This window comes from Choristoneura fumiferana, chromosome 14 (genome assembly GCF_025370935.1).
Source record: "Choristoneura fumiferana chromosome 14, NRCan_CFum_1, whole genome shotgun sequence".
Taxonomy (NCBI): Eukaryota; Metazoa; Arthropoda; class Insecta; order Lepidoptera; family Tortricidae; genus Choristoneura; species Choristoneura fumiferana.
In genome coordinates this window covers 7,427,226-7,445,309 of record NC_133485.1, presented here as the reverse complement: position 1 = coordinate 7,445,309, position 18,084 = coordinate 7,427,226, and the positions used below count along the sequence as shown (strand labels likewise).

At 35.8% G+C, this 18,084-nt stretch overlaps 1 protein-coding gene across 1 annotated transcript in view; it reads right to left on the bottom strand.

Moving 5' to 3' along the window:
- Positions 1–253: 253 nt before the first annotated feature.
- LOC141434883 (G-protein coupled receptor dmsr-1) overlaps positions 254–18,084 on the bottom strand; it is a 60,033-nt gene continuing 42,202 nt past the window's right edge. Inside the window, exons 3-7 of the mRNA XM_074097367.1 lie at positions 17,082–17,240; positions 15,084–15,220; positions 12,760–12,862; positions 9,078–9,465; positions 254–6,239 (exon numbers count right to left, since the gene is read on the bottom strand). Of these exons, the coding sequence (XP_073953468.1) occupies positions 6,016–6,239; positions 9,078–9,465; positions 12,760–12,862; positions 15,084–15,220; positions 17,082–17,240 (1,011 nt within the window). The 3' untranslated portion in view covers positions 254–6,015. The remainder of the gene's footprint in view (positions 6,240–9,077; positions 9,466–12,759; positions 12,863–15,083; positions 15,221–17,081; positions 17,241–18,084) is intronic.

Genomic DNA, 18,084 nt, shown 5'->3' with positions numbered 1-18,084 from the left:
TTTTAACCCTTTATAAGGCCCCATTTATTGGAGCATGCTACTATAGAATCAAAAGCAGCTATCGAATACATACCTACCTAACAAGGAATATTTTTAAAGCTAGTCGTATTTTCAATAATTACAATGGAAATTGTGACGTATTATGAAAGCAATAAGGTTCAGTTTCCAACTCAATGCATGTGGTCGTTAAATCGCCTCTGCCCTATTAAGGGTTCATTTTAATAAATCGTGTAATATAAAACAACAAATCACATCCAGTTTCCACAGTTTATTTAAAAACATATCAATATACATTTAATAACAACACCTCATCTTCCATTCATACACCATGAACAACGTAATTCATAACATGTTTCGTTATATTCTATAGATTATCTGCTATTTACATGCAATTTAACAGTGAGCCAGCCAAAACGTATCTGCCTAACAAATGAGTCCATAAAGCACATTGTCCGCGAGATGCAAATTCTCGTGTCAACCCTCCTCCAATCTCAAAGGATTTACGACAAAAATATTTCCATGCTATTTTATGACTTAGGGATGCTATGACATTTGTCGACTATTTCTCAGTTCAACATTAGAACAAAACACATTCGAAAAAAAAACAAGAAAACCCTGCCAACGTTAATTAATTTACCAAAGAACATTTAGGTAGTAGTAGGTTTACTTCTGCTATTGGACGTTGCGCCGTGGATATCAGCATAATCATCATCATCTCGGCCTTTACCTACGCGTCCCGCTACAGGATACAAGGCTTCTCTCAGAATGACAGGGCTCGGGCTGTAGTTCCCACGCGGGCTGTGTGACTGTAACGTTACACACACACACAACTGAATTTTATAGCAGGTGTGTGCAAGTTTCCTAGCGATGTTTTCCTTAACTGCAAAACCCCATAGTAAATTTTCCCATATAATTTTGCACATAAATTTTGAAAAGATCAGACATGCGATCCGGGCTCGAAAAAACGACTCTTTGCTTGCGAGGCCACACATTATCCATTTTAGGCGACCAAATACTATTTCAAAACTAAATATTTGCCGTAGCCCTAAAGTATTCGAAAACTACATATTTAACTGAATTATTACACTCTACAACCTTACGGTTCACCAGATACTTAAGTATTTACATTACTTCCTATACTTTTGCAGAGCCCAAGCAGAATCTTCATGGAACTCTCTCTGGGGTCCGCGAAGCACACTTTGAGAATAACTGTACTATAATATCTCGAATTTATTTCGTCTAAAAAGCTTTAAAAACCTAACGTACGACCGTTTGCTTGTGGTGACGGCCTATGGCAAAGTGGTTTCATGTTTACGTTAGATTCTTTGGCAGCCCTAACTGTAGCCAAAGATATGATGTCCAACGACGTTGGGACGACACTATAAATAAGATCGTTCATATCACAAGTTATTCGAGGATTGTCGGGTTGTCGTATTTTACAGAGCAGAGTGAATTACGTGAACATACCGTGGTTAGGAAAAGTAGCGTTTAATATTCTATGTGCTTCTGGATGCGACGATAAGCTACTACCTCTAGAAAACAATTTCCCAGTTAACTTAGATATCGAGGATAGACACAGTATTTGATACGTTGGCGAGGTAACAAATAAATAAATAAGTTACAAAAAAGTAGAGATTATGAGACTTTTTTGGTTCAAAAATTCAGATTGGTTTTTGGAATCTTTTTGTATTTTTTATTTCAATTCCAAATTTTTTGTTACTTTTACGGTCATCCCGTAAAACCCATATCCAAAATACAAAATGAAATATAAATGCATAGAAAAACCAGAAAAATAACCAGCGCCGAGGACCTGGGTTCGATTGCCAGCGCTGGTCTTATTTTTCTGGTTTTTCTATGCATCTATAATTCAGTTTGTATTTTCAAAAATTCAGTAAATCGAAATTTTCAAATTATTGTTCGTACTACCAGTAGACCTATGAAACAAAATATAAGAACAGATCTTGTCTAACTATCGCACTCACTGTATTTTTACAAATTTTGAGTCTGATTCTACTGTTCTATACACAGAAGGAAAATATTGTTCTTTAAATGTCTATTTTAGTAACTACTCCTATTTAGGAAACCTTATGGACTTCAAAACTTATTTAGGTACATATTTATTCAATTCATTGCTTCAACTTTCTGTGTGTAGGATCTTTATGTATGTAAATAAATTACATTAATTTCTTAAATATAATATTAACTATCTACGGAAAAAATATTTTCATTATTTGCAGGTGGAGGTTCATACTTTTAATAATCATTAACATCGTCAACAATCTCTTGCTCCCTCGCTAGAAATCAAAGGGGGTTATTGTTATGGATCGGATTATATAATACCTATTTTACACTTTAATACATAACAATTATATCTATCTCCATAAGTACATTATATTTACAATAAACATTTAGAACTCTATCGCTAAAACTTATATTAAACATTAAGGGGCTGTTTCACCATCCATTGATTAGTGTTAACTGGCGGTTAGGTGTGATGCCGTCTCTATTTGTTTTGTTCGATGAGACGGAGACAGCATCACATTTAACCATCGGTTAACGCTAATCAATGGATGGTGAAACAGCCCCTAAATGTACAACCACATAAACATTAGTTATTTTCGTGATAAATACGGCAAGTTTTTAAAAACAATTTTTATTTAATAATATCCTATTTAAACATTTAACCACGGAAGTGTATTTCTCTGTTCTTGACCTACTTGTATGTGCTTCCACTGAAGCCGAGCGGAGCAGTGCCGTACCTCCAAAATCCAACAAATCACATTTTTAGAATCCACATATCGCCTATTGTTTCCCTTGTGATAATACCGATCGATTCAGTGATCGATTCCGTTGCGCTTCCATAGAAGTGTACGCTAAATGCACAGTTTGTGCACAAAGAGAAGCGACGTCATAAAATGTCACAGATTTGCTTGGACACCAAAAAGTTGGACCACGTTTACTCGTAGTTAACCATATAAAACGACTGACTGGAACATGTTAATCATACACTTGTATGGTTAATTTTCACGCCACACCCCAAAACTTTCATACAAATTTAAACTATGATCCTCTAAACAACATATTATACAGTCAAGTGCCTTGACGCTGGTCGGGCGTAGATGTTGACATTTATCAATATCAAGACACATGGGCAGCTACTCCTTAAATTCGTATCATACGTCCCACTTATTCTCCCATTAAATACTATTATGTTCGAATTTTAATTTTTCTTAATTTTAGTAGGTATTGTACTGAATCCGTAACGCCGACGAGTGTAAAGTAACCTTGTGCCTGTCTACGACCAAATGTTCATTTCGGCATGTTACTGCATGTTCATACATGACTGGACGGTTTCCTAATGGATTTTCGTGCATTATGTTTTGCTTGCAAATCACTTCCTGCAATTTAAGCAACGCGCGGTGAAACTGGCCAATTAGCATGCTCGTTGGTCGACCAGCATCGTTCTGGTGCAGAAACCAGTATTTAGCTTAGAAAATTTGCATAATTTAAATTTAGCTTTAGTGCTTGTACCTACCTATTATCATAAACTTATTTATTAGGTACCAACCGGAGTGAAAACTTGCTGCAGTATTTATATTGTCAATAATAAATTTTCTATATCTGCATGTAAATAAGTTTCGATGCTTGACAATATGGTATCATCAGTTTCGATTTGATTTTACATTTAATACAAATATTTTATTCGGCCAAAAGAAATTGCTAGCCTACACGACAAAAATAAGTGCCTAATTTTGCGGTGCGACACATGATCATCTTTTCTTACTGACTTTTGTTACAAATGAACAAATATGTATTAATGTCTAAAATTTCTACGGTTTCAACTCATAATTTCTATTGTATTTTTGGGGGTAAGTAATACGAGATATAAGAACTTATTATATAATATTCGTTATATATTATTAGTTTATACTTTATATAAACTCGTTTAGAATAGCGCTCATTGGATATAATGAACGAAAAGTATAATTTTAAAATATCTAATTTCGTAAGGTATAACGATGTTTATATATAATATCAATTGATATAAAGATCAAAGCATATAATGTACATGATACCTAAGATTTAAATTTATAATTCATTAAAAACTTTGATGCAAGCAAACAATCAAGCAAGCCATTAATTTTATCCGCTCTGTTACAAAAAAAACCTAACATCGAAGTCTAAGCCTTCTAAACCTAACCTATCCAAGTCGCTTCTGCCCAGTTTCGTCTTGCTCGCTCGCTTCGCTCGCTCGCCGCCACATAATTTAACATTTACACATATTATTTATTATACACCATGAGCGATATACCTAATGTATGCTATGTTAAAAGAAATCAGTCCATATAAATCCTATACAAATGGAAGTTATATAAAATTAACGTTATATAATTTAAGCGTTATACGTTAAAAAATTATACTTTTTATTGTTATAGCTAACGTTCATTATACCTTGTGAACGTTATTAATATGAAATTAGATATTTTGTAGTTACATCTCGTGGGAAGCACCCATTTTTGGGGCTAACTCGTTATATTTTCTAAAAGTTTAACTATGATTTACACTGTAATAAAAACTGTGCGGAATATTCCAGCAGATGATTGGGTTAGCTAGTACATTGACTGAACATTTTTAATTGCGGTATTTGTGGTTAACTATTATTTTCATACATGGTTCGATTTTCAATGCGTCCCCACGGCATCAAAAAAGTGACTTTATTAAACTAGTCCAACCATCTGCTAAAACACTCCGAAATAATTTTAAGGGGTGCGCATTTTTTCACATTACATTTTAAGTCCTATTATCGGAAGTCCGAAAATGTTTCTCATACCATTTTACATCATAACGATCACTCTTCATATTTTTTTTAATACTAACGATTGAAACTCATAATCATCGGAATTCATAATACCACTAATCATACACCTTGTTCATACTAATATTGGTTTTCATATATTTTCATACACTAACGATTTAAACTCCTAATCATTCTAATTCATAAAGCCAATATTCATAACTTTGTTAATACTAATATTTGTTTTCATATATTTCTTCTTAATCATAAGTGTTATTTATCCGCATTATTGACGCGCAGGGACGTGGAAAATTTTCGATGGTGCGAAATGATTTATTTAAGGAAGGACTGCCGTTAGGTACGACGACGAGCGAAGCGAGGAGTAGTGTTAGGTAGAACTGTGACCTTACAGCGCGCGAGCCGAGCGAGCGAAGCGAGCGTGCCACGGTTGCGGCCGGCGAAGCGCCAGGACCGAATATATTTTTCAACTAATACTAATATAATATAAATAATTAACGATACTAGTAAATTTTATTTTGAGTTACCGTTATGAAAAACAATATTATAAGTTCAAATTTTTTCTTATTAATAAGAAAATTATGATATTCGTCTGTTATGAAGAAAAATTTCTGAAAAACAACATTATGAGTTGAGATGTGTTCTTAGTAATGACATTACGAGTAAAAAAAATACGAACACTGTCTGTTATGAGTTCCGATGATAGTAATAAAAAAATTTGAGCAAAAAAGGTATGAGAAAAAAAAATATGAAGAGTGATTATTATGAACACAAATGGGTAGTAAAATAAAAAATAGGAATAAGAATTTTATGAGAGTCAATATGGAACCAATTTTAAGACATTAAATGTACATGTATTCTATAGGGCAGAAGTACCTACCGGTTTTGGCCACCTTGACATTTGAGTTCATATATAAAAAGTTACAGTATTCAAATAATATGTTTAGTGAGTTTTCAAAAGTTTATACTGAACGAATAAAGTTTGTAATGACTTATTACTACACATTTATTTCAAACGTATATTTAAACAATAAATGGCCATAAACGGTACCGTGACCACAAACGGTAGGTACTTCTGCCCTACTTCAGTCTACTCGTGATCTCGGCCTATGTCGAAGTAATTTTAAAAATATAGATCGTGACTTAGTTCCGAATGCAATAGAAATGGCATAGTCAGAGCCAGCTTTAACATTGTTTTTTATTCAAACGAAGGTAGTTTGCAGTTCTGTTTGCGAGGCGGCGCGTTGGGCGGGGGCACAGCGCGCGCGCACCAGCTGCCCGAATGTGGTTCGGAACTGCCGTGACATAGAGCAGTACAGTACGAAGTTGATGGCGCCATTCAGCAGGGCCAGTACATCCATGAGCTCGCCGAACAGGTCATAGCAGCGCTTGAAGAAGCACCGGCCGAGGAGACCACTTAGCAGACCTGTAAAGAAGAAAAATTATATCGTACTAATATTATAAATGCGTAAATTACTCAGCGTTTGTGCGTATGTGTATTGGTTACTCTTTCATGCTAATACCACTGGACGAATTGGAATAAATTTGGCGTATGTATAGATAGATTTCCATACAAATTGCCATACCTGAAAACCTGTAACTGAAAAACCTGTAGGGTACTTCCGGCTGTCCTATTGAAACTTGAAATTTGGTATGACGGTAGCTCTTAGAGTATATAATCAATAATAAAGATTGAAAATATATTTTTTTTGTATATATTATGTCTGTCTATGTCAATTTTGTATCCATCTATACTAATATTATAAATGCGAAATGTGTGTTTGTATGTTTGTCCGTCTTTCACGTTGAAACGGAGTGTCGGATCGACGTGATTTTTGGTATAGAGATAGTTTATGGGTCAGAGAGTGACATAGGCTACTTTTATCCCGAAAAAATGCACAGTTCCCGAGGAAACAGCTCAAGATAACCTAATTCCACGCGGGCGAAGACGCGGGCAAAAGCTAATCTGAAATAATCCTAATCTGCTTACATTTTGCTTAGGACAGGGCCCGGGGTATGCTAAAATTGGACATTGATATATACCTACATACAAATTTGTACGGGCTCTCGATGCGCGAGTCCAACTCGCACTTGGCCGGTTTGTTTAAATACAAACCTTTCCACTGATAATAAAAAAAAATATATAACAAAAAATTGAACCGACTAAAAAAAACAATGAAAATAATTTTCTTAATTTTTTTATTTTCATGGTTTTTTGTAGTCGTTTCAATTTTTTGTTATATTTTTTTTTACACTTTTTAGTGTATATGATATAAGATACAATAGTTTAATATCAACTGCTCGTCACCTTTTACAAAAGATTGCTTTTTCCGATGCAGAGACGTTCATTACTGAGGAGTCCTGGTGCTTCACCACCCGTTGTACCATATGCATTACGAGGAACATAAATTTATTAGAAACTGTGTTAAAGTAATTAAAATTCAACCCGTGAAATACTTGTTATTGAGTAGTAACTCCGATGCTCAACTGTGGTCTTCATCATCAGTTCCACTTCACCAAATGATGATTTTCAAGAGCAAATGCACGAGTTACTATTGAATATATCCAATTTATTATAGGTTTCCCTACAACATTTGAAGAGTTTCCTCGATTTCCTTAAGATCCAATCATCAGATCCTGATTTGGTGCTTATAGGACTTAATTGAAGACATTCCTAGATGATCGCAAAAAAAAATTCAAATCGGTTCAGAAATGACGGAGTTCTGAGGTAACAAACATTTAAAAAAATACAACCGAATTGATAACCTCCTCCTTTTTTGAAGTCGGTTAAAAAAGTAAACATCAATAATACCTACTTATTTATTGGTAGGAATGAAGACAAATTAATTAAAAGGTTTTCTTTTAGCTCCTGTTTAATCCGTTCCTTTTAGCACAGCTTAGACTTTATTAAATGTTATGAACTTATGAAGTAGCGAGGAAAATTATTTTCATTGATTTACTTTGCTTACGAGTACTAAGACCAAGTTTATTTCCCTGGAGCAATTTTCATCCAGTTTTTATGCTACCTATAAAATCTGAACAATTTAAAGTTTGTGTCGAATTTTGGTCCATCACTCTTTATGACTTCTTTGAAACACTTAAACGATGTTGGTAGATTTTAACTTGTTTTATTTTTGGGGAAATTTTAAAATTATGCCAAAAAATATTTACCTACGAAAGACAAATTGATAGACGAGTTTCTTTTTTCGTTTAAAGTATTTAACTTCAAAACCGAGAGATTTGTTCGGTCAACTCAAACTAATTAAAAGAACACTGCAAATGCTAAATCAATCATATTAAATAATATATTGTAGTTGGCAGACCAAACCCCTTCATAACAAAATTATCAGAGGTCAAAGCGAAACAAGCAACCATAATCTCATAATTTCCCCGTCATTAGCAACCGTAATCATTTTCCTTAATCCCAACAGGGGTCCTGACTTATTCTGTTCGTTTTCCTCATCTCTCTGAATTAGGACAGTCACGTACTAAGGCATTTATAATCTCCGCGCGTAAACACATAAGCTTCTTAAAAGGGACTCTTGACTTTGTTTACTTTCGTAGCTCACAATCGTAGAGCCGCTACGCCGTAGCCTGTTTCGAGTACATTTGGATACGTGAGCGCGTGTCACTGACAAATTAGAAAGCTTTAAAACAGTATGTGCTACAGATAAGGTAAACGTCCGAGTGCCCGACACGCTAACGCCCAATAGATGACACCCTGCTGTCACCTCTATTGTTATGGACATTAAATTAAATATGCCAACTATTGGGTCAGTGACGAGCACTCGTACATTTACCTTTTAGCGCATAGTAGTTTTCCATTCTCTCTCTCAATTAGCTTCAGCATCCATCGCACTGCCGAACATCTTTCATTTTGGCACTAAATAAAGTTCAATAATTGATTGACAGTTCGGGTGCCGTCATATTCCGATTGGGATTCGAATTTTCCCGATAGAAAACCATTATTTATGCATTATATATATGTACTTCAATTGAACACATTATTTTCAATATTATTTAGTAAGTTTAATGTCACGTGTAATACTTCAATGCCAGTGAAATGTGCCGTTTAAATTCCATTTTAATTAAAGCAGCTATGATACAACGACATCCGATGCTATCGGCTTTAATTAAAATGAAATTTCAATTAGAATTTTCCGATAAGTACATACTATTTCGCACCTACAATGGACACTTTGAAGGAAGGAATGTTATTAATTCCGGCATCCTAGCTACGGAGTAGAAAATCAATTCCACCAACCCAAAATTCCTTGCGGGAACTCTGTTAAGAGGAAGAGCAGGAGCACTGCGAGCAGCATTTTAGTGGTGCGGTCGGTACGGCGCTCCGCTTTCGTCCGCTTCGTCGACTTTCTCGTAAAAATGTTCCCGTTGCCATTGACGACGGTATCCGATGGACACGCGCTGTAACTCTTGAGAGCCTTCTTCCTGCTGTTCGCTCTATACAACGCCCTTATAAGCCACGCACTTATCACGGTCAATATCACGCACGGCAACAGCTTAATAAACACCGCGTGCACCCAGAAATTTATCTGGTACAGGCTTCCGTCGTAATCAGAATCGACGAAGTACACTTTCGCAGCGGCCCCCGTCATTATATCAAATGTGTAATCTTTGTGTATAGTGAACACCTGGAAAACAAAAAGGCTGGTTAAGTTCCACACTTAGTTATCTTTGAGGAAGTTGCGAGATTTACGATCTTTATGGGCTACCTTTTGTTTTATCATACAGTTGCGTGACCGTTTGGGCGAGGCATAAATCCAACTAGATTACGATTGAATCGTGCTTTACTCGCAAGAAAAATCATAATTAATATTAGGTACTACAGTATAGGACACTTTCTGTTTCATTTAATTTATCGGTGATTCGTTCCCACTTGGGCCATTTGTTTGCAGTGCTCGAAACGTTCATAATGAATGGAGTCACAGATCGATTAGTTTAAGGTGTGAGACGGAGTAACCTTGGACACGCTTCCGGTAATTGATTTCTATCACGCCATCCCCATCTTTATCAATCACGCTGAGAAGATAAATGGTAACATAGATGAGCTGTAATTAGTCAAAGAGCACGAAAGCTAAATCTATTAAGCGAGCATAAGTGAGGCTGGAATAGCTCACGGTTCAGCAGTTTCCTATCAGGTCACAAAGTTAATAACTTTCAAGCATACACCACATAAAGATTAGGAATCTTCTTCTCTTTTAAGATATGGCTTTTCTGTCCTAATTAATAGGACAATTTCGCCAGTGTCAAGGTAAACTCTCTTTGAGAGGGACGTTGTACGGTGATTGTAGTTTTTGCAACTTGATAGTAAAATTCCAGAAACCACGTGGAGACCACTTGCGCATTAAAAAAATGCCAGGCACGAGAGCAATATAGAATTTTGTGTTCACTGTTAAGGTTAATAGCCGCAAAAACACTATCAAAATTATACTTCAACTAGCCAAAGAAACAGAAATAGCAAAATTAGATATTGTCTACATCCGCCATGTTCGAATGCTACAAATCGAATCCAGAGTAGGACTCTTGGGACATTATTAATGGTGTTTGACATTAATTAATCATGCTACGCTAGCATACCTGGGGGATGATTCTCTAAGAGCTAGACCTCGTATGATCACGTTTTCATCATTAATAACATGTAAGTTCATTAACTGTTTTAAAATACACCACTTCGCAGCAGCTTTGGTCATGACACGATACGAAGTCCCAAAATAAGTATTAAATTATGAGTGAGAATCGCGAAATTTTGAAACAATATAAAATGCTCAATAGCGATCTGGGAGATATTTGTAAATATAGGTTTTAAATTAAAATTTTCTTTGCATTTTGTAATGTCTTATTTGTTAGGTACTTTTTGTTTATATCGTGTGTTGGTAAATACAAAATACACCATGTTTTAGGCATTTTGCGCACTATACCTATAGTTACTCCTGTTTATTGAAAAAAACATGATTTATTTCATACCACATATAGGATAGGGATCCTTATTGTCCATAGCATAGCATTAAGTCCTTTGTATGTTTACGATGCTTGCACAGTGCACTAAAAGGATTGAAATTGATTTGTCAGTTTAATTGTATTTCCTATCTTACTCATTTTTATTCCGGAAAATTGTATACTCGTAGTTGTCGCGGGATAACGATAAACAAATTCTTCCCAAACGAATTCGCGGCCGACAGCTAACACAAAGTAAAAGTTATAATAACACAACACATTTTATAATTACAGCCTAACCATTAGGTACTGACTGATCCAGTAGATTCAACTGTTTGTAGCATTCATGTCACTGTTCTATGATAGAACTTATATGTAATATTCTCATAGTTTATTTAAAAGAAAACTAAATAATTTCGCTAAAACCAAAAGATGCATGTTCATATCCCTTTTTTTGCGCCAGAAGGCGCATTTTTCATTAAAAAACTTATATTTCGTTGAGCAACAGCTGATTCTGTTAACAAAAACAAATACTCTAATATTCCCGTATCCAAAAATGAACAATGCAGCTTTTCCGTAATTTGTCAAAATAAAGTGTTTATCCTTCTCGCTCCTCAGTCTCGCATATATTTGAGTTTGGCTTAATTGCGCCTAATCCAATCAACTTTACTGAAGTAAAAACGAGCGCGCGTCAATTGCAATGCGACTGTTCCACATGAAACTGAATTAAAATTAATAGCTTGTACAGTATTACAAATTCCAAAGTTAGTTGAATATTCCATGTGGTTGATTGTAGCATTACTTATAGGTAAAAAACTTAGAAGATGACGTTGTATGTAGTAGCAACGTGTCCGTATAAATGAGTCTACGTTCCATATTTGAAAAATTACTTACGTCCCATAACAATAAAATTCTGTGCACTACATACAACAGGTCATCTTCTTGAGTTTTTTACCTATACTTACACGTTTAAATGAATATTGGTATGCTGAGCACGTTCGACCGTTTTCATAAGTTACTGACATTCGACGTCCAGTGAATCCAACGATATTTTACGGCCAATAAAAAGACGGGCTTAACAACGTAAAGGGTGTTAAATGTTAGTCTCGGGAAATTGTGATATTGAGTTTACACTTTAGTATTTCATAAAATGGTTTCCGAGAAAGATCGTTGTCCCAAAGTGCTAAAATAAAGCGCCTTAGCAACAGAATTAATCGAGGTGGTAGGTAAATAATGGCTTCCACGATGTAATCTAGTTATTAATTCGCTTGTTTTGTAGGTCACGAATCATGGAACTTACGAATTGATACGAAGAAAGCAAATAAAGTAGACACTTAAAGTTAATCCGAACGGCGCACATTAACTTCGTAGCTGTGTATAGTTACGATGGTTTTCTTCTACCTATGAGAGGGGTAACAATTGCGACGTAGGTTTTACTAAATGCCTCTTAATTAGAAACGCTAGCTAGAGTAATCAAGTACAATGCCAACTGTAACTCTAGCGAGATATTCTTGCAACCCTTAATTAAAGTAATGATTTCGAGATTTTAACAGAAAACTACCGACTTGACAGGCCATCGTTCAAAGTACCTGTAAGGAATTCCTAAACGAATTGAGAGCCAAAATTCTTTTTAGTGCCCAGAGAGACGAAATTTACAAACATTAACAAAAATTGTAGACGTCTCGAAATATTTTCTTGGTAGTGGTACGTTAGATTTCAACCGAATCACTGGGTTTTTTATTATAAAAAAGTCTCATTTGGCATTGAAATTACCACAGCGTTAAGGTTACCAAACTGTAGTTTTTTTTTAAATAATATGTTTTTGAAGATAAAATATTCGAATAAAACAAATGTGTGGAGCCTATTTTCTTAAGGGATCAAAAAGATTTTTAGCCTTTCGAGAGCTTATTTTGATTTAATGAAATAGACGGTTATTGAGTACAATTAGTGGAGCAGTAAAAATAAAATAAGCCAAATGTTTAATTACTTACAAAGTAGGAGGGTATACAGAGTATTGGTGGCAAGACGAAGCTTATTAGTATAGCCATAGAACACCGTCGATCTGTACACAGAGTGGGGCTGTATGAAGGATATCTGGAAAACAAGATTTATTATTTGATACCGTTATAGTGTTGGTCATATCAATCAAGCAGAAAATCCTAGATTTAACTGTCATTTTCTTGTATATTAAGGTAAATTCAAATTGTTTTTTTTTTCCAGATCTTTGCCCATAGCTTTAATGGTCTTCATTGTTTAAAATCGACATTAGAAGTATTTTCTCAAAATCTCAGATTTTAATCTCAATATTATGAGATAATTATGATGATACCTACAGCCCTCCTTTCAATCCCTTAACCGTAATTCGGTTCTGAATAAGGCGTTAACAAGAAATGACAACTCAACGTCTATTAAAACTTATTTTCCCTACTTTACGCCGATAAAATTATCATAATTACGGTTTTTACGACGTTACTCAAGCGAATTTGGGCAAAAGAGGGTGATTTTCACAAGCTTATCTCGAGTATTTTTTAACTTGTTTTTAGTAAAGAGACTTCACATTAACTGTCAGAGAAAATACGTAAAACAATAGCATCACTCTTGCTCTTTGTTCATACGAGCGCCATTTGCCAAGTGCACACGGCCATAAAAATAACAACGGTACCCTTTCAATTAACTGGAAACAAAACGAAAATCAATTGTTTCATGTTCGTAAAACTTTCATGCTAAATCTCGTGAATGATTGAATGTGGTTTGTACCAATTTCGTTTTACGAGGCAAGCTCTCTGTCCTACACAGGGTTATTTTAGTCGATTTAGTTACAATTCTTCGTAGTTGTAAATTATAGATGTAATACTACACTTAAATTATACCTGGCTGAAGACCAAAAAGTTGCACACCTTAACGCTTAAATCCGTACAAATGTAGGTATGATTAATTTTCGTGTCACAATGGAAATAAATAATAGTAAATCTAACTAGGTACCTGCGTTAGGGTATGCAAATTTTTAGTCTTCACCCACCTATAAATCGTTCGACAATGAAATAAGCCAGCAAGGAACTAGTTTGTGTAACTTTCGAGGCACGACTACGAGTTATTACTGTTGACCATTGGATAAATTAGGTCAGTAATTCAGTAGGAAAAAGTACTTCTACGAGACCTATTTAATATGTAAACTAAACGTTCATCATTAGTTAAAATTTAAGTCTTTCAGTATATTTTAGATCTGCGTAACATCCGAAATTATTGCGAATAGTAAAAATATCGGTATTAGATACTTAAATAAAATATCAGAAGGCGATAGTACACGCATTGAACATATTTGACAAAATGCCTCTTAATTTCTATTCATTATGAGGGAAAATATTAACAAGTTGATGATATTACAACAGAAGCAAAGTGTCTGACGCTGATGTCGGTTCCAGTTATGCAGCAAAAAGTACAAATGCAAAGAATATTTAAATCTCGTCTGATAACACACCAGACGCGGTTGCCAGTCTATATTTAAGCAAAGTTTGCCACAAAACTTTGCATTAGTTATTTTTTGAGTTTAGTTTACAAAATGTGTCCACCTGTAAGTCACAGGGCTGTATGTTTTTAAGCGGAAAAGGTAAGTTGAAAAGTTAATTGGTTAAACAGATTTTAAGGCCCAATATTGACGGAGATACAGCCTATCAAATTTGAATGAAGCTTGAAGTAGGTATATGCATTATAGAAATGCATTCACTGAAAGTCATCCGAAAGTGACGAAATTAGCCGTACTGGTCAATTCGATTATCGTGAATTGAGCTCTTTTATTTTTAGTTACAAAAAAAGTTGCGGGGATTAGAGTTAACTATTTAACCCTGAATTAAGTGTTCATCCAAGGTTAGTTAGATGTGTGGAACGGTCGTTCATAACCCAGGGTTAACTATTCCTTTTTAAACCCTACACCGTACCTATAAGGGGCCCTAAGAGGTTTATATTCTTTGAGTTATGTCTCAATCAGATTGTGCGAAAAATATCCCGCGTGTTGCAATACAATGGGTCCTGAGTTCCTGATAAGTTTATAGTTTAATTTAATTTAGCATTTTTAATTTAATTTATTTTATTTTTAGTATAAGATTGTTTGGAATCCGACTATATATGTAACTTTAATTATGATTTTCTTGAAATTTTCATTGACTATAATTGTATTTATTTCTTAGTTTAAGTGCTATAATTATAATATCATGCTGGACGCCTTGGCAAATGCTTTAAGTCTACAGGATCGTTTTCTATAAATAAATACCACAACTGGAAATACATATATTTGTTACACCGTTATACAGGTACTCACTTGATAGCTATGTAACGCCAGACAGCCAGGGACAGTGTGAGGAGTATGGAGGCGGTGTGCAGGATCTGCGTGAAGTGCATGTGGAACAGCATGTACACTGCCCAGGAATGCGGGTGCTCTTCTTGGCCGGGCAGCAACTGATGGAGCGAGACAACAACAAACACAGGTAAGAAGACCACCGCCGTTTTAACGCGCGGCCGCTCACGATCGCATTCATTACCTCTTTCTATCAATATCGGTCTCAATTATATCGCAATGAAAACTGTTATTTTTATGTATATTATACGTAAAGAGCTGTTATACAATACAATTTAATAATATCAATCAGTAATTTATTTGGGTTATTGAAAGTGATCGTTAAAATATTCGTTTATTTATTTTGTAATAAGTTTTTTTTTTTTCAAAAGGGGTTATAGATAAAAATGTGTAAAAATCAATAAAACGGTCCGTGGGCTACTTACTACGAATAAATAATGTCTACTTATCTGATTTCATATTTTTTTGTGATCGACTAAAGTTTACGTTATTGGATTTTAATGACTTCGCCATTGTAATGACTTCGCCATTGTTGCTATAAAAATCACGCTCAAGAAAACAGGATATACGTAATGGTAGCGATGACTCCCTATACTTTCCATAACACCAGAATTTAGCCAAAATTACTTTCAAAGGATTTCAGTGCGTTGGACGCTTATAAGCGTTTTGCTGAGTTTAAGCCAGAGCCTTGAAAGTTTGTATAATGTTGATGGATTATTGCAAGCAGAATTTTAACAGTTTTTGACTCCCCTCTCCCCCTTGTCAGTAAAAGTAAGCAAAGGTCAGGTGGTGTCAGGTGGTAGGACCTTGTGCAAGGTCCGCCCGGATTGCTACCACCATCTTGCTCGGTAATCCTGCCGTGAAGCAGCAGTTCTTGCACTGTTGTGTTTCGGCGTGGAGAGTAAGTCAGCCGGTGAAATTACTGGCACTTGAGGTATCCCATCTTAGGCCTCTAGGTTGGCAACGCATCTGCAATACCCCTGGTGTTGCACATGTTTATGGGCGGTGGTGATCTCTTACCACCAGGAGACCCACTTGCTCGTTTGCCATCCAGCCGAATAAAAAAAAAGTTTCAATGGGGGGGGAGGGGTTAGAACATGCTTCCTCATGCATGCTTCCATGAGGAAGCTGAGCTTATACCAGTGTCAAAATACCCATGGGACCCTATTCCCACCGGCTTGCGACAAGAGAGGCCGTATTATCCAACGCGCTGACGTTGACGATCGCATTCACGTCTTTTTACCCTAATCCTATACCGCTTGACAGAATGAAGTGGTGAAAACGATAGCGATTTCAAGTGCGTTGGACTCTGTTCCGTGCGTTGGACAATAAAGCCTCAAAGGCCGTATTGTCTATGTCTAACGTTTCTGAGACTGGCGATCACAATCAAATGACAGTTTTTGTAAGCGAAAACTGTCATTTGATTATGATCGCGAGTGTCAGAAATGTTAGGCAATACGGCCTCAGGATATGACATGATATTATAATAGTTGTCTTTGCTTTGGCTTTACCACGGAAATATCTGACGCCACTCACGCCACGCTTCAGATGCTTATGTAAACTTTGGTATATATTTTTTAAGCTGTTCGGGTTTGGTTATTGTTATAGTCTCCAAGACTAGAAAAACAAACAATTTGGATCATAAAGTATCTTTACGTACGTTTCATTTTTATTCACACAGTTTGTGTAGCCACAATTTTTTTATTAATGTTGCTGACGTAGGCCCCCCTTGTCATCAAAAATAAGCTTAGCAAAGATCCCCTCATCCCCCTTTGGGGCTTACGGAATATCTAAATAACACTATATGCGTTTAGCCAAGTGAAAATCAAGCGAACGCGTATAATATACATTTGAGTCACTGAACGGAAGTTAAAACAAAAAGGCCGGCAGTAAGTATACGTTAATTTGAAAGAGACGGTCGGTATAGCTGTGCTCTGCAAATTTCAAAGAACGTTGACTCACCAGGTACCTGTAGATAGCGAAGGGTACGTATTCCATCATGACGAATACATCAGCCACCGCCAGCCACTTGAGCAGCCGATTGATAGGAGCTGTGGCCAGGTCTCGCCGCGTTAGCACGGCCACGTTCAAGGCATTCGCTAAGCTGCCGAAGAGGCATACCTGCGTAATAATTTGCCAATCAATAATCATTGGTCAGTTTTACTAATTGCCAAACGAAAATTTTTCAGTTTCCAAAAAACTTTCCAAAGTTGCAGAATTTTTCATACCTATAGGAAAATTTCGGAAACTCTCACAATTTTGTATAGGGATTTAAAACTTTCCGTTGCTCAAATTTAAATTTCCTGTGTATCTTGTGAAAATTTCCAGAAGTTTCCGAGATCTTTTCCAATTTTTTGGAAATTTTCTGCTACTTGCACATCTCTAGTCAGTTAACTTGAATAAATAATTACTTTTTTTTATTCGACTGGATGCCAAACAATCAAGTGAGTGTATTCATGATTTTTGTTCATTGTTCTGTACTTATATATTATGAAGTGTTTACATACCTAGGTACCATCGCGAACCGTGATTGTTGAGCCACTTACTACGGTTCATCATAATTTAGCCGAGTTACACATAGTCGTAGTAGGTAAATATTGTCATTAATAAACCAGAATAACATTACACGGCAAAATTAACAACAGTGGCAGGTGGCCCAACAATCACTGTTTGCGACTGTTCGTACGTACAGTCACCAGCATTAATATCTGCCACAGCGGAGCGTGCATAAATATCTGACACGTCCAACCGGCCCTAGAAATAGAGTCGTATTAGATATTTACGCACGCTTGTTGTGTCAGATATTGGGGCTGGTGACTGTACTTACTTACACGTACATAAGTACATAAGTGTCTAGAAAACTCATAATTATTTACTCGGTATAATAATAATTATGTAAGATACGTATACAAGATAAGATCTTACATGTGGTAGTGCCATACGGTAACCACTTGCTGGCTGCAGT